An 18032-nucleotide genomic window follows, 5' to 3' on the forward strand; every position below is an offset into this window, starting at 1 on the left:
TTCTGAAAGAAACGTTTTCCCCAAACCCAGTCATCATTTGGCTGCACATCGTTCTGTTTGAACCTAAAAATATATGAAAATGCGCTGCTGTCGTGCCTCTGCTCATTACCTATTACTTTATTGTTGCCATACATCAACAGGCTGGCTGTAGCCCAAATGATGTTAATAATACTAATCATAATAATAATAATAGTAAAATTACATGTCAAATAATCACAGAAAGAAAAACAAAGCAACGTGGTCAGAATGTAAAAAAAACATAAATGGAAATACACTAATTTTCTCTGTCAGTCACTGCGGCCGGCGAAAACAGATGAGAATCTCCGACGAAGCGCATCACGTGTGAGGTGAAAGTCGAATACAGATGCGACTCTGTTGAACACACGCTGTAGTCCGCAAATCGCACCATATGCCCCGTAGTTCGTGCGACGCAGTGGTTGTTACGGAGTGGTCGGGGTTGCACGTTTAGGTCAATTTGCCTTAGGATAGCCTCACAATCTATTCGTCCCTGTAGAGTGTCGGCGATAATCAAAGCTCTGCTGGTGTCCCTTCTAATCCGGAGAGGTTCAAGGTTTATCAGTTGGCAGCGACTCTCGTAGCTGGGCAGCCGAAGCGGATCTCTCCAGGGCAGTCTACGAAGCGCAAAACGAAGAAAGCGACGTTGAACAGATTCGATTCTCTCGGCATTGTTGTAATTCGTTGTAACCATTGTAATTCGGATTCCAAACCGAATTGTTGTAATTCGGATTCCAAACCACCATTGTTGTAATTCGGATTCCAAACCGAAAAACAATACTCAAGCGTCGATCGTACGAGGGAGCAGTAAAGAGATTTTAAGCAGTAGACATCGGTGAAATTCTTAGCTATCCTGAAGATGAATCCTAAAGTCCTAGACGACTTATTGATGACATAAGAAATGTGTTACCTGAATGTTAGCTGTGAATCCAACACCACACCCAGGTCTTTCACCTGATTCACGCGTTCGAGTGTCGTTCCAAGCAGGTCATAGCTGAATACGATCGGTTCCTTTTTTCGTGAGAACGTTATGGCAGAGCACTTTGCTGGGTTTCAGTACCATTCGATTTAAAGTACACCAACTGGCGAAGACATTAAGCTGATGTTGAAGATTGTGGCAGTCAGCGATCGAGCAAATTCGTAAAAATATTTTGAGGTCGTCTGCATATGCTAATCGAGGTCCTTCGATAACCAGATTCACGTCGTTGAAGTAGAGTAGAAAAATCAACGGTCCCAGATGGCTTCCCTGCGGTATACCTGATGTGGCAAAGAAGCTAGCTGATTTGCAATCTCCTATAGCAATCATAAGTTGGCGACCAGTAAGATACGAACGTAACCAACTCAAGAGATTACCGCTCACCCCAAGCCTGTCGAGTTTAGCAATCGCAATGTCATGATCCAACTTATCGAATGCCGCGGATAGATCGGTATATATAACGTCCGTCTGTACCCGTTCAGTCATACTATCGGTAATGTAGGATGTGAGGCATAGCAGATTGGTGGTTGTAGAGCGACCGCCAGTAAACCCGTGTTGATCAACACTCAGATACTGCTTGCTGTGAGAGAGCAACGGTTCCATAATAACAAGCTCGTAACACTGGCAAAATTGGCAGAAAAAAAGGCGACAAATATCCTGCGGAGTGGAAGCGACTTCACTGTTCAATTCCATTGATGATGGGAGGCCAAATTCTCTGCGTTGCTCGTTCTCGTAGTTCCAGAAGGATTTCGGGTGTAGTTTAAGGTTACGCTGAATACCTCGTTGAAATCGCAGAAAGCATCGACGACTGGCGCCGCTTCGGATGGCGTGGCATTGGGTCCTGCAAGCAGGAGCAAGTTAGGGGTTAATGTGGTGTTTACATCTATGCGGATTTGCTAGCGCTAGGTTACTAGCACTATGTAAAAAGTAGTCAGCATAATGTAAGCACGGCATCAGAGTCTACCAGCATGTTAGTACACTAGCGCTTGCAAATAAGCACAGATGTAAACACCCCTAGAGGTGGATCACGGCATGATCACCTTGACAACCCGCGCAGGGGACTGGCTTCAACTAGATCGAAACGCGAAAATTATTTAAACAAAACACCCCCACCCACCTCCCACCCATCCCATACACTGACAACCTGAAAGTAAACAAATTACAATTAAGTAAAATTAATTCCATTAATGTTTTACTCGCTTCTGCCCAGAGGGCCAAAACATTCAAATTAGAGAAAAAAAAAATCGCTCACGATGATGATTGTTATTTATCAACAGCTGACTGTTAAACATATCTGGTACCTCTATATATGCAATTCGATTAACATCCGAAGTCCATCCTTTTTTACATATTCTGAACAAAAGGTACTTTCTGCCCCGCCCCATTTATACAAAAACGCGCGCATCGACATGATTTTCTATATCCAAGATTCATGTATGATTTATGTTTTAAGTACTACTTCAATACTGTTACGCATTCGACCACAAATGTTTGGTTGCTGGGTACACTTTCAAAGAACTTTGAGGGTGATGTGGCTGGCAGGAAGACGAGCGAACGTTCAATGGAAATCAACTTTTAAACACCAATAATTTATGGTGGTCCTGAAAAGAAGCGGTTTGTCGTGATGGTTGAGTAATGCTGAGATATTAGGGTGTTCAACACAGATGAGGCTGGAAATAATTGAAAAAAAAAAATCGAATTTTGCAACGAGTTGCATGAAACATTCTTTGAACTCAAAAGAGTGTCAAAAAGTAAAACTTTTCGGCACGGGATGCTGAAAAGTAGTACTTCTCGACACTGTTATTTTAGTTATAAAAAGTAGGACATTATGTTATTCAACACAGTTTCGAAAAGTGACACTTTTCAGCAGTCGTAGCTCGGCAAATCTCGTTGGACAAACTACAACTCGTGTTGAAAAAATCTTATATTTGAAACTTGTTGCACTAATAGCTATTTCGCCAATAGATTGTCGTTTTGGACCACAGTGCACTGGTTATTAAGATTATACCTTCTTCATACTATAAATGTAGTGGAAGGGCCAAATTTCAACGAGTGTGGATTGATTCAAGTTTTACCACAGTTATGGTCCACGCACATTAGATCCGGATCGGACGCGTTGCTGCAAACTGACAGCTCAATCTATTTTCTAACTGTCAAATTTACATCAACGCAACGCAAACGGATCTAATGTGGGTGGCCCCTTTACGGTGGCCCCTTGGGTACCCTTTACGGTAATTAGAAAACAAATAAATACAATCAATTCATCATAATTTTAAAAAAATAGTCAGAATATCATAACAAATAGCTTTCCACTGGTTACCGCAAATCATATCGCCATAACCATGATTTAATTCTCCCATTTATCAAGCGTTGCAATCGTAACCGTGAATTCAGTTAACCTTCACCGAAAAAAAACTCGATGCTGAGATTCACGATGCCTTTACAATGCTGTTACAACGTACTAACTACCCATTTTGCAGCCACTAAATCACTATAAAACTAATCCCCGAGTATAATATTCCGAAAAGTTCACAACAACAATGAACAGCGGATCGTAAAAGATCGTTATAAGTCTCACCTGTTCCTCTTGGCTCTGGCTCTTGCACCTCTTCCTCGAGGTATTTGATTGCCCGCCCAAGAAACGCGGATTGCCGTTGCTCCCCACTGGTAAAATAATTAGTTGGCTTGTAAAGTTAATTGAAACAAATTTGTCATATTTACCCCCGGTCGTAACAAAATCCACTCGGAGCGAAACCAGAAAAGGGTTATGGCTCAGCGGGACCATAAAAATGACACCTTTCCCTCGGTCGGTTGAATCTCAGCCAGAACCAGTCGTTGCGGGGCTCTTTGTTTGTTTGCACACAAAGCTTATTACTAGCGCTGGATGTTTTGGGAAAAGGTCAAAATATTACGCCATAGAGCAGCGGTGTGATGAAACGAATGGGTCCATTCATAAACTACCGTGATAAATGATAAGCCTAGAATGTGGTCATGACAGGTGTAATCACATTTTGGAAGCATTAATTTGTACGTGTCAAATAAATCGAGAGTACAATGGTCTTGATTCAAAGTTGTGAAGGTGTCTGAAGCGAAAGTCATTTATTACAGATGCCGCTGGACAAATTTGTGTAGTCAGTATGTAGGTGGCTTATCACTGAAGAGCCTACGCTTACGCCGTAGTCGGCTTAAGTGCTTGTTAAGGTGAGCCGCGTGAAAGGATTAAAAGAGCCGTCTCGACGCAGCAGCGTCGACCATCTTCGCACACCTGCTTATCTGAAGCTTAAAATATTAATTTTTATTTCAATGTGCACATTGTAGGTGGAATGCATGGAACAATTCTGGTTGTAATTTATTTAAATGGAGATACAACAAAAAGAACGAGGTTCCTGTCCCAGTTGATTAACCACGCAAAACGACTTTCCATTCTCATCTACCACAGGTAACCCTAACCGCACATGGAGCTTTCTCCCAGACAAAAATATGATCCAATTAAAATTGAACCTCCGGAATGTAGCCAACGACCGCGGGTACAAAAGGTCCCGTTGAATGATGACCATCGGCAGGAAACCTGCAAGTCATCCATCACCGTAGCCCAATATGGTCTCGCAGAGCGTGAAAGTTCCGAACAACCCAAACAATCCCCGCCTTTAAATCCCTACCCATTTTCTTATTTTATATATCTTCATTATAGGAATGATTGGCGACCATAAATCACCCATTCTTCTGCGGCTTAGATGCTGATAAAGAAGATTACTCCTACCTTAGGCCAGTAGCAAAGTTGCCATCTCATAAAAATGCGGCCACTCACTTACGTCGCTCGACTCTCAAGGAATCCCCAATAATGGCCCATTGAACTAAACGGTTCAGTGGACCAAAAAAAAAAAGAAACAACAACATCTGAAGTTCAAATCGCTTAACTTATTGAGCGGCTCACAGTATACACCTTAAGAGAAACAAAAAGCTCATTCATTCAAACGACTACCACTTGTTGTGGCCTCCTCCGTTGCTGTGCGATGATGGGATTGGATTCTATTTGAAAGGCATTTGCAGATCCCAGCGCTCACGCTCAATTCAGAAGCACACCTGTGCAGATCATACCGCTTATTGCTATACCTACTACGGCTGCTATACTATGGTGGTTGTAAACGTAGAATCAAGGTGAAACAATCAAGCTGCCTTACTTGAACGCCATGAATTGGTGCCATTTAAACTGATTTGTTTCCTCCCTGTTGTACACTTTCAGCAGACGGGCCACCATCGTTCAAGCTCTCTAGCTGGGTAAGAAGTTTTTTTTTTCGATGGATCATTCGCGAGTTCTTTCAATCCTGTCGTTACCGAAACTTCGCAAATTTCTGATTATTTTATAATATTTTTAGGAATTTATTTTTGATCAGCAGCATTTTGCGATTTGCCAGCTGACGAATCAGACGAGACCTTCTTCAATTTCTATACAACTTTGAATTATTGTTCGTTATGGGAAATCATTCAGATTTGCGCTAGAACTTGGCTACTTTTACTGTGGTTTCGTTTGAAAAACTAAATGTATCCACCTATGGTGAGATTTGACACTTCCTACAATCAATGTTGCACCCAATGATCTTATTTTTGAATTCTCATGTGATTTTTTGCGCCACATGGTGTGTAAGTATGACGTAGAACTACGCAATTTTGATGTATGTCATGCATTTTTGACTATTATACTTTATCTTAAATTTTTCAAGTATTTCAATGTTTCGGTTATGGCTTAATGTTGGTTCAAGTATTTTTCCTGGAATGTAATAAATTATTAAAATTTAAATGTGGGGTCCTAAACAAGCCGTTATATATATTGGAGTAGCACCCCAGTATAGTTCAAAAAGACTCCATGCATTTTGTGAGATAAAACAATTGCCAAAAGCACGTTAATTTTTTTCAGAAGCTCCATCATTAATTTTAAATTAGTTCTCCGTAGCAGAGAAGGTTGAATTTTATGATAACGCAACAGGCAGTCATCAAAAGAATCAGAAGACGGTACTTTCAATATTGAAAAAAAAATGTTGGTTCATATGTCAGCAAAGCAGGGGAGGATGGGGGTATAACCATAGAGGTAACTCTAAGATTAGAAGGTCCCGAAGAAATTGCTCAACTTTTTGGCTCAGCTCTGGTACTTTCTTCGGTCCCAACCTAATCGATGCACCCCTCGAAACATGGGAAAATCCACGAGCCCCTCATTTTATCTTTTAACCTTTGTAGCGAATCAAAACAAACATAGTGTAGTACTAGAATATCGACTAGGATGGAGTACGTTGATCGATTTGCTTGGGACCAATAGGCTAGTCAAGTAGTGAACCAATTGAAAATCGTTCTTTCCAATTTGTTCTCCAATTTGGAGGACAACCCTAACATAAAATTATCATGCATCATCATTATGTAGTTTACAGCGTGTTCGTAGAATGATGCAACATAGAATACTGTAACTTTTATTCTCAAATCAAACGTCTGGTTTCCAATTAGTAGGTGTTTAGTACAACATTAAGGGGATAGACCACTCTGGAAATTTCAAAAAATCTTTTTTTTTTTGGCTTAAAAAATACTTTGGTATGTCTACTTTGACATAGACTTGACCGCAAGTCCGCAAGTGACATCGTTCCAAAGTTATAGGCCGATTAGTGGACTCGTGTCCAGACGCTCCAAGCGCGCTCGGAGTACCCGCCCGTTACCGGCGAAACGGCGTGTCTTAGTAGTCTTAAGGGCCACCCACAATAGTGCGTCACCGTCACCGTCACCGTCGAACCCAATGGGGGCGGAAGCGGAACGGCAACGGCAAGCGGCGGCAAATATAATTTTTGGTTGCATGCAAGTGGATAAGATAGCTCACAATGAAGGCGGAACGGCAAAAGCGGAATTGTACTAAACCGCGGTTTTTTTTAAAAACTATCAAAACAAGCGCTAGCGGCAACCGGCAAGGCCGGAAAAGAAGATTAAATAAAAAAATGGATCTTTCGGGCAGTGAAGTTGAAAGTGCTTCCTTTATATTGGAGGATTTCAATTTTAAATTGGTGAATTGCGTGAAAAAATATCCGGTGATTTACGCAAAAGCAAGTAAAGAGTTTCGGAACGCCGGGAAAAAGGACAAAGCTTGGCGAGATGTGGCTAATGAAATGGATATTAGTGGTGAGTAAAACAGTAATCTCTATGTGCCTAGTTTTCTTTAGTTTATTTTTTTGTATTTTTAACTTGTAGAAACTGAAGCAAAAAGAAAGTGGAAAAATATTCGTGACAGATTCGTCAAGGAAAACCGCAAGGTATCCAAGACATCTGCGTCCGGAGCAGGCAGCGATGAAATGTATGCTTGCAAGTGGTTGCTATATGATGAACTGAGTTTCCTAGAGCGCCACTGTGAATTTCGGTCGTAAGTTATCTGCATTTGAAGTAATTTTGGAAATATAATAATTTATTACGTTTTTTCAGTACGACTGGTAATTATCGCATCCCGGAAATCCATCCTTCGCCAACAGAAGATGTACCATCCAGTTCGGAGCCGAACGTCGAAGAAAGTTTCGTTGAGGAAGCTTGGTCAACCCAAGAGGGAAACGAAACGGAAATTGAAGAAAGACAGCCGAAGAGAAGGAAGGTGAATCCTATCGACGTCCGGATCAATACGATCCTTGACAAAGTTGAGGACATGGTGTCTGTTCCACTAGGAGCTAATGGCAGGCGCCATGAGGCATTCGCTCAGTATTTAACATCACGTCTGGAGATGCTGCCCCTGAGTGTTGCCCGCGATTTGGAGGTGGAATTCACCTGTCGCGTAAATTCCATACTCGATCTACAAATTGAATAGATTTAAACTTGCAAAAAAATAAACTGAATTCGATGATAATAGTCTAAAAATAACGATAACCGGAATCTAGCACCACTGCCGGTTTTCTGTAACCAGTGCCGTCAGTGAATCAAACTTAACCTTGTATTACAAAATCAAAACATCACCTTTCGTTATCACAGTTGAAACAGCTACGATTCCAATCACTGCCACCGTCAAAACCGAGCGTCGCCTTTCAGGGTGCCAAAAGGTCTTACCCTGGATGATCATCGCACCAAATTTGAATGGCGTTCGAAAGATCTGCAGCAGATGAGTATTTGGATGAACCAAGAGGAAATGCTACGAAAGCGTAAGTATAATACCTAGTTCCTTTAAATCCCTAATTTTATTCAATCTTTCAGTGCTAGTAATCGTCGTACACTTGACAGAATGTAGGTTGCTCGAGGAAAGCTTCCGGCACAACTTTAACCTAGAGATACATACGAATATGCAGTGTTGATGGCAGGATGATACAGTGAAATGTTTGCAACTTGTATTTCACTGGAAGAAACTTCGTGGTAGTAATCGGGAGACGATGGAATTGTTGACTGGATTCGGTGCCAATTCCATCTTTGCTGCAAGAATCATTATAGGGAAGATTCGTTAAAAATTCACGGTGTTCGTGTGGAAGTTCCATCAGGTAAGATTTTTGATTCCTGATTGCATTGCGTTCGATGCTTAGTAGCCGGATGGGAAAGTGATAATCGTGATTATTCGTTTTTGTTTATTTGTAGGTAGGTCTAGTTCCGGAGGAACTAACGGTGCTTTGGAAACCCCCCAACAACTTGAATAAGGCTATGGAAATTTCCAACTTCAATCTAATGGCGAAGGGCATCGAACTGAATTGCATCACATACCAGCGGTTGATTTCGCGCTTTTATAACGAAGGAGTAATTGAAGGAACTACCAAGATTCTGAAAAACATGTGTGAAAAGCAACTGTCCGTTTACGATATTCGGATTTTTACATGTAGAGTGAGTATAGATCGTATATAGGAGAACAGTTTAGTTGTTTTGTTGCATAGTGTTGAACTTGCTGTTTCTTTTGTTTTCATTGGTTTGCTATTAGCTACTAGGATTACTGGGCATCGATTTGCAATATTCTAGGTACTATGTATGTATTGGCAGACATGTCTGAAGCCGGACTAGATCCATCAGCGAATACGTAATACAACGATACAACCTAGGACCTCAATACAGATCGAAATAGCAGGGGGTTGTGATCTGCCATACAAACTGGACCCAACCTAATGTATGTTTTTATTATAGAGCGTCCAGAAGTGGTCAACAGCTACGACTAAGATGTTTATCATTCATGACGGATCAGGACTATAGATACTGTACTGTTGCAGTGACAGACCGAACATGGAACCGAACAGGCTGAGGTATTAATTTCTATGTAAGCAATTAGCGTTTTATTGGAAAGGGACAACAAGAATAATCAAGGTGAATCGGGATGCAAGCTTGCCTAGGTATATTGTATATGGTTTCAGAGCACATATTGAAGATAAAAAAAAAGAATGATCAAGGAGCTGATTGAAATATGAAACGGCGGAGATGAACGTGGAGGTCGGTTTAGTGATCGTAATGATCAGGCAGATCATTGACTGCATCACAGTGGCTGTGATGGTCATGACAACAACAGCAATACATGCCGCGGTGGAGATATCACCAAAAAATTCAACTAACATCTCTGAACTACGCTGAAAGATCTAGGTTTTGACTACAGCTGAGCAAAACTTCTGAAGAGCAGTTGTATTTAAAAAATACAGTTTTTAAAAAGGTTACTTCAAACAGCAGAACTTTAAAAAAATATATAGGAGAAAGGCACCAGTTATGGTATTACTTAAAATTTGCTTAGTTTTTGGCATGTACCAGTGATTTAAATGGGTACAAAGCCAACAACTGGTACCATTGCGTTTATGGGAATGTGCCATAACTTGCTCACTTACCCTAATGTAAAAATCGTAGTTTTGCGTAGCACCATGCGAACTTTGAATTTTATTGTAGTGCGAGTTGATTACTTGCTTAGTTTCCGTGACCTTACCAAGGGTTATCACATAGAATTGTTAGGACCGTTTCCCTTTCCTTCCTATAGTAGCACAGGTGATCCACAACTTTTTGATTCGTCAATCTACCATTAAATTGTTAGTACTTATTTAAGCTTCTCCGTGTGCTCATTATTCTGATCCTTATGTATTCTTGAGAATCCAGCTGAGTAACTATTGAAAAAACAATGAAAAAACAATAGATTTACTAAGGTAAGGAGGTAAGTTTGTCGTCGTTCCGACATCTTCCAGTGAGACAAGTTTGTTCCAAAACGACACCTTTAATCAGACAAGTATCCTCCATACGTGCTTAACCTTATTTTCCATGTTTTTCAGTTCAAAATTTATGTTTCCACTCCATATCATCCTCGTTCAGCTCCACTTCAACGGAAATATCTATACTCGGTCGGTGAAACTTGTTGACTCGTTGATGATGCCTTCCAACAAACCAGGAACGGCTCAGCAAAGGAGTACAAATGATTGATAGCGAACTGATCAGCCAGTTCTAAGCTATCAGCAATTTTGATCTAATGAATTCTATGAGCATAGTTAACGACAATTAACATAAGCATAATTAATAACAATGATAAGACGCAAAAAAAAAAACATCAATTTACACAAATACGCGATATATCAACGATACTCAGAGCAGTTAATTTAACTACAAAGGGCTTCAGAGGATTTTATTTTCCCGTCTGACGATAATAGGGAAAATAATGGACGAAAACAAACCCAACCTCGATTGCCCAATATATGAATATTTCACGTAAAACTGGCCAATACTGGCTCCTGAAAGTATCCCAGGGTAAACAATAAGACTACTGTAAGTGATTCCTTCGTTGTATATGACGTGGTGAGAACAAGGTCCAGAAAAACAAAAAGTGTATAGTTCGGTATTCGGTTTTGTAACAATAATATTCAACAGTATATTTATTTAATTTAACGAATTTGATGATCATGTAGATATTGCGCCAAAACATCTCGCACATGGATTGCATTTCTAGATGCATTATTGCCACGCTGGATGCAGTCGGCATTAATTCCTCCAAGAGGATCAGCTTGCGAACGCCACTCACCAGGAGCTATGATTTCCCCATTCTGATCAACATGATCAACAAAAGACGGCGATGCATATTGCTGTCCCTCGTATCTTTTAATGAAATTATGGAGCACAACGGTGGATTTAACAATGTTTTCAGCTGCTTTGGGATGTAGATGCAATGGCGCTAATAAAATCCTCCAGCGAGCGACCAGAATTCCGAATGCGTTCTCAATTGTCCTGCGTGCTCTTGAGAGCCTGAAGTTAAAATTTTCTTTTAACGGTTCCAGGTTCCTGCCAGGGTATGGGCGCATCAAATTTGCCTTCAATGGGAACGCAGCATCACCCACAATAAAGTAAGGGATAACTTCTCCATTGGGCAATGCATCCGGTTGTGGCAGTCCCAAACCTCCATGCAGTAGTCGGAAACCAAACGCGCTGTTGGCAAATACGCTTCCGTCAGCGTTACCACCATATGCTCCTATATCAACGGCAATAAAATTATAGTTGACGTCACACATGGCCATAAGCACCACCGAATATTGCTTTTTATAGTTGTAGAACAGAGAACCAGAATTCGGCGGACACGTTATCGTAACGTGCTTGCCATCAACAGCGGCACAACAATGTGGAAAATTCCAGCGGTCCTCAAATTCGCTACTGTACTGTGCCCACTTTTGTTCTTCTACCTCAGGCATATACTCCTCCTTCAGCTCATCCCAGAGTACGGCTGTCACCTCTTGAGTTATTTTCCGGACCGTAGTGACTCCTAGTCGGAAAAGCCGGGACATTTGAAAAATGCTGGAACCATGCGCCAAATACCTAGTCAAAAATATTACCAAATTAATATAAAACAAGTACGTTAAAGTTAAGTACGAAGTCATAAAAAAGAAGGAGTGTTTTTGATGTATATACCAACATATGGTCATTACTTGGCAAAAAGACAACTGCATCTTTTTATCCGGAAATAATCCCTTAAACACTCAATTACTGTGTAGCTGAATTTCTGAATAACCGATGTTGACTTATTGAACATTATTCTTATTTCTCAACTCTTTCCAATCCCCGTTTTTATGCCGTGTTAAATATATAAACTTACATGAGCGTTAAAAACAGTCGACATTCCGGATTGACAGGTTTCCGGATAGAAAACTTTTCAATTCGGTGTTTGATCCGACCTAGCAGAATGTTGAATGTTGCTGGAGACATTCTCGTGCACCGAACAAAATATTCCGGATCTCGTTCCCTCATCAGCGGAAAAACTCATAAAAGCCTTCTGTAGCCCTCGTCTGGTTCGAGGGTCGTACCCACCAGCGTCGATGATTCGTTTGCTGGTAATGCTGATGTACGTTCCGGATATCCCGTACGCGTTGGATTGTTTTCAGCACCTGGAGAATATTCGAAGCCATATCTTGTGGAAGCAGTTAAAAATGTATACTCAAAATTACTGAGAAAAACAAACGTCAAACAGAAACCGTTCTCCCGCCAAAGCTATCATTGCGTGTTGATGACGCGTTAACCGCGGCGGTAAATTTTTAGTACATGCCGCGACAATTCCACTTTCCGTTGCCGTTCCGCTTCCGCCCCCATTGGGTTCGGCCCTTCAGCGTCAACGCATCTGTCATGTACTAAAAAGGCTGACGGACGCATTGACGCAGCGCTTGCGCACAATCATGCGTCACGCATTGCGTTTTGACAGTAGTATAATCTCGTTTTAATCATTTGTTTTGGCAGAAGATTTCATATTTAAAAAATAAGTCCGAACATTCTGAATTTGGGAGGCGATTGGTGAATGGCGAGTTGGATTTGCAAGCAACGGGCAAGTTGCCAGGCTCAAATGAAGTGATGCCGTATTTCATTGTTGTGGGGGCTGCATTTTCTTTTAAGAATAACTTGCTCCGGCCATATCCAGATGTTGACCTACCTCCAATTCAAGACAACTTCAGAGTCAGGAGGGATGGTGATGGAAACGTCAGTGACCTTGGTGAATGGCCGAGTGAATGGCGTACATTAGTTGATCCTCTGAGATGTATTAACTCTGCGGCCCTTCAGAGAGGCAACAATGCGACATGATCTGCATACGTTAACCGAAATATGTTGGCCAAACATGTATTCACACAATATTGTTAAAGAATATAAAAAAAAACATTGCAATAGTTTAAATTGTCTACAAAGCTATTTCACTAGTTGTATTTTATTGAAAAAAAATCACTGACATTTGTTTGGAAATTGGGGTTGGCCCTTCTTACAAATGCATATTCCTACTAACAATGTTTTCCATGATGTGTTCAAAGCAACACGGCACAAAATACGCTTCTGATTACGCTGATGTGACAAAACAGCAACATGACGCTGCGTCAATTTTGAAAATTTTCAAAGTTTAGCACAGCGTCAGCGTTTTAGTACTGGTGCGCAGTGAGCGCAACGCATCTTTGTGGGTTGCTAAACTGAATAGCGTTGGCTCAAACCAAGCTGTCAGTTGACGCTGACGGTGACGGTGACGGTGACGGACTATTGTGGGTGGCCTTTTAGTATTCAAACGCGATAATCTCTAAAAAATGTTTTCAAAATTGGCGGGCGCTGTATTTTAGAAACGGCTCATTTGATTTAAACGGCGATTGAATTTTCGAGTTAAGTACCTTTTTTCTAGTCTTGTACGTAGCCGATTTTCAAAAGAATCAAAAATGTAGTTTTGGTGCAAGCTTTTATCTCCAATTTTAGGGTACAAAAACGGACTGTTTTTTTTTTTTCAAAACGTCGCCAAATTTTTATTTATCAACCAAATCAAAAACGGCTACGTACAAGACTGGGTCATCTATCAGAGACTACCCACAAAAAATTCGTTGTTCCAGCTCCAGTGGTGTGACCAACCGGTGAACACTCGTGTTTATTTCAGTTACCGTGTGGACGTAATTTGTGATGAGCCCCGGTCCCTTTCAAATTGTATCATTATTTATGTACGGTCCATATATTTGAAATGACGTTTCACATTCATCTAGTGATGGCCGATTTTCATTCGAATAATCGATTAATCGATTAATGAACCGAAAAGTAAAATATTTGTAATCGGTTATATCATGCCGATATAAGCATTAACTTCTCCACAGGATCATCACCGATCGTTTCAAACATGTGCTGCACTCTCATTGGTGGAAATATGGCAGCACAGCGAACAAAAAAAAAATCGATTAGTTGTTAATCGAGTAATTAAAAAATGGGACACCTCTAATTTTGGTGTGTTTGTTTTGATAAAAATGAGCGCAACATTTCATCTCTGCCGAGGGGGCAGCAAAACCACAAAATTACCTTGAATACGGGTGGTATTCATTGGATGAAAGGGACCGTGAAAGAGGACACTAAAATAGAAAAAAATTCTTCCTACAGTTTCATCTTAGTATTCATCTTTGGTGTGACCACCAGACGTCCCGCCCCGCGACGACTCAGACGAGAGGTCTCCTGGGGAACCTGGTGCAGCGGCTACAGGAGACATCCAATCACGCAAAAAAAAAATTTCAATTAAAGAGGACATTTCAATTGACAAAACCATGCATTCCTTTTTTGGATTGATCGTTATTTACCCTCATACAAAATTCGTGAAAATGACCTATTTTTCATGCCGCCAGAGTGGACTACCTCCTTTATTGAAATTAGGGGGAATCAGTTCTTGAATTTCAAAGTCAGAGCAAAAGCTTGTATACAGGTTCTCCACCTGTTCAATGTTTTGATAGTAAGCATCATAGTTAAGGTACACCGGGGTAAGTTGAAACCTTACGTGTATCTCTTAGCAAAAATGAATATTCACTGTAATTATTTTTGAGAGGCATTATATGCTACTCCAAACCACTATATTATAAATAATTTCAGTGTTTATTCACTTCCACTAAGAGATACATCTACCGTTTCAACTACTCCACGCGTTTCAACTTGCCCTAGTGTAGGGTAATGGATTTTTCCTATGCATAATGGACATGAAAAATGTATGTTTGGTGAAAAAGTCTACCATTCTAGTTTCTAATAATTATCCATTATGTTCTTTAATAGGATTTTATTGAACGTTTTTATTCAGCAATGAATTTGAATCATGGTGGGACCGAAAAATGAATCATGGTTGGACCTATTATATAAAGTACCATTTGTATGCTTAAGAACCCGCAGGACCGAGTATCATAAACCAATCAACAGTCGCTAAATGAAAGGTATTGTGGTCACATAGAGCACATATTTTTTGGAATCGGTCAACCGGTTCCGGAAATTTGACCGGAACATGCTGCGGTTTATATGAGGCATGAGGCTAATTGCGACCTCAAACGAATAAAACTTATCATGTGACACCACAAATCACATTAGAATTCAAAAACTAATTTAATGGTAGTCATTTGGGGGGCCTAGTGCCACATTGGCCACACCTGGCCTTGTTTCGATCCCCCGGAGAAGTGGCCAGTTTTTGAATATGGTCAAAAACCATTTAATTACATTCAAATTCAACAATCTGTTCAATGGCAATTATAAGGAATAGCCAGGATCACGCTGGCCACATCCAGTCAATCCCGGAAACTCCTAGAGAAGTAGCCAGTTTAGACTTTGCAAGTTGTGACTAGGAAAGTATATGCAAAAAAAAATAGGCACACATGAGCTCAGGTACTTGGACTGCTCAGTGCACTTTGCATATACTTATTTATCAAATTTGGATTCAACGAATCGAGAAAAATAATCATAAATGATCAATTCATTGAAGCTATAAATGAAGCTGTTCGTAACTGTGAACTTATTATCTACCTACCTACTTTGTGCAAGCTCACTATTACGTAATAAAAAGTATCATATCCGGTATAGCTGACTGGATCAGTGGCAACTCAATCCCTCTGATGCGATGTTGCAGCTTAATAAAATGACATAAAATGCATCCGCTTCCAGGAGCCACCTGTTTTATGACCAAACTCAGAGGCACACTTAACTGCGGAGTGCACTTATCCGTCAAATAGAGGAAACAAAAGTTGCATGTTTAGTTGAAATAAAACATAAAACAATTAGCAACGTGTTAAGTGTTTTGCTGACTGCAAGCTTATCCAACTATTTTGTCTGCTACCATGCAACAGTGCAGTTCGTTGGCTGTTCCTCATATCTCCGCTTGTTTGTAAATAATCTAACTTAAAATAAAAATAAAAACACAAAAGTGAATTCAAAACTCATTCTGCATTTTCCCAGGTGTCTTAAATGGCTCCATTTCCTGTTTGAGCTAGAAATGTTCCATTAATCTGATGTTCCGCTGGCGCTGGAGCGGTGGAAGAACGACCTCGTTCATTTAAAGTTACGTTCTCTTGCCGGGAATCTCAACCTCAATCTAACCTTGATCGAATTGCCACACTCGCGGATATGGATTGGACTGAAATGCATGGAAGAGGGGAACGAAAGAAAATCCCTATCTAATAGGTTCAGATTAGCTTCCACCACCACTGACTTTGTGCGTCCGATCCGAGTGGAGCGAGTGGCCCCGGGAGGGAAAAGACTGTGCCCTCGACTGACACGTCAGAACTAGTGATAATCGCCTTAGACCAGCCGGCAACTTATCGGGTAGAACGATCTTCACCTCGCTGTCTGTGTTTATCGCCGTCGGTTGGAAGTTGGTTGCTCTTGGGTGTATGGTTCGTTGGTTGGGAATGGCTATTTTTCATGATGGATTGTTAATGTGAAGCGTTGTGTGTCGTATTAATGTGTTTTATCGAGGATTTTAATTTGTTGAGTGATGATGCATACATTCCAGCAGCTGTGAAATTGCAAATTCACTAATAAATATTCTTTCTATTTCTCTTTTTAGGCCATTCATCGATTGCGATAACAAGGTGAGCATTTTCTACGGGATTATGTTACTTAGCTGCACGAGTAAGCGATAGGATTTATAGTATTAAGAATGTCATCAGTCATCTAAGGTTAGGTAAGGTTATCTTTATTAGCGAGACTTTAAGCCAGAGGCTGGTTCATATCTTCAGTCATCTATGGATGTATAATTGTATTCTAGCGTGCATCATTTTGAAAAAAAAGTGTTAGATTTCTTAGTTTGATTTATATCCCCAAAATATGAGACTAGACAAAAAATTATAACGATTGATGAAGGTTTAGAGGTCACGCAAATAGTTTGAAGTTTATAGGGATATTTTGGTGAATTACTATGGGAAATTATTGAATTTTCAGCATTTGCACAATTTATTTCCAATGAAATTTTTAACGCTTCCGTAGTAGGTCCCATACCAATTTCAAATCATTAACATGGCCTCTAAACCTTAACTAATCTTTACTATTTTTTACGCAAACTCATATTTCCAAAGGGTGGTGAACGTCTAAGTTTTTTCTCATTTATATCGCTGTGAAGCAACTGAATATTGTAACTATCACCAGTTCGTTTTTTTTCCTATGTTGGTTAAGATTTCAAACTGAATTATCTAAATATAAATCGTCCAGCTCAAACCTATGTAGTGATAAGTGGTGGGACCATGATCGTCATCATCATTTTGGGGTTACTAAACAATCTGGAGGGTGGCCTATAAGAAATCTAACTCTTTTATGCAAAATGAAGTACCTTATTGTATACATCCCATTTACCGGATTTAGTATAAACCAGAATCAAAAGTGACTGCTGTTTTGATACACCGATTTTCGAAGGGAAATCAGGAACTGTTAAAAAAAGCACTTGTTTTTAAATACCTTTCAATCTGTTCCTTTCATTTACGAGTAAAACTTTAGCCTGTTGTTTGGAAACCGCATTGTGCTCATGTTATATTACTCTTAATGTTGTTCTATTATAACTATACAATTGTCAAGAAGAGTATGACAAAACCTAAATTATTAATCCTTTAAATTTGTCGAACCTTTTAACGGAATCCCTTTATGAAGAGCTTTGAGTGGGTTGGTTTATTTCCTTTAAATTCCGTTATAATTGCTTATCTTTTGACAGATACGCGTATTTCGTCTACTACTTGCAGACTTCATCAGTTCCAAGTACTCAAGTGGTGTTGAGTACTTGGCACTGATGAAGTGTGCAAGAAGAAGACGAAATACGCGTATCTGTCAAAAGATGAGCAATTATAACGGAATTTAAAGGATATAAACCAACCCACTC

The 18032-nt window shown here is 40.2% G+C and overlaps 1 protein-coding gene and 1 long non-coding RNA gene across 2 annotated transcripts in view; one reads left to right on the forward strand and one right to left on the reverse strand.

The window, feature by feature from the left end:
- The window catches only part of LOC135702395 (uncharacterized), a 146571-nt gene extending 129813 nt beyond the window's left edge, over nucleotides 1–16758 (forward strand). Inside the window, exon 3 of the long non-coding RNA XR_010517699.1 lies at nucleotides 16734–16758. This is a non-coding gene — a long non-coding RNA (uncharacterized LOC135702395). The remainder of the gene's footprint in view (nucleotides 1–16733) is intronic.
- LOC135702349 (uncharacterized) lies at nucleotides 10819–12127 on the reverse strand. Its single transcript, XM_065223371.1, has 2 exons — nucleotides 12018–12127; nucleotides 10819–11740 (listed from the first exon to the last, which is right to left on the reverse strand). Exons 1-2 carry the CDS (start codon nucleotides 12125–12127, stop codon nucleotides 10819–10821), a joined length of 1032 nt encoding a protein of 343 aa, XP_065079443.1.
- Nucleotides 16759–18032: the final 1274 nt, after the last annotated feature.

Source organism: Ochlerotatus camptorhynchus, unplaced genomic scaffold (genome assembly GCF_037179485.1).
Source record: "Ochlerotatus camptorhynchus isolate MF236.1 unplaced genomic scaffold, CSIRO-AGI_Acam_v1.1 ptg000192l, whole genome shotgun sequence".
Taxonomy (NCBI): domain Eukaryota; kingdom Metazoa; phylum Arthropoda; class Insecta; order Diptera; family Culicidae; genus Ochlerotatus; species Ochlerotatus camptorhynchus.

Coding starts and splice junctions, on each gene's coding strand:
- LOC135702349 (XM_065223371.1), bottom strand. CDS start 12,127: ATGTCTCCAGCAACATTCAACATTCTGCTAGGTCGGATCAAACACCGA. Junction 11,741..12,017: donor CGACTGTTTTTAACGCTCAT/GTAAGTTTATAT, acceptor ATTTTTGACTAG/GTATTTGGCGCATGGTTCCA.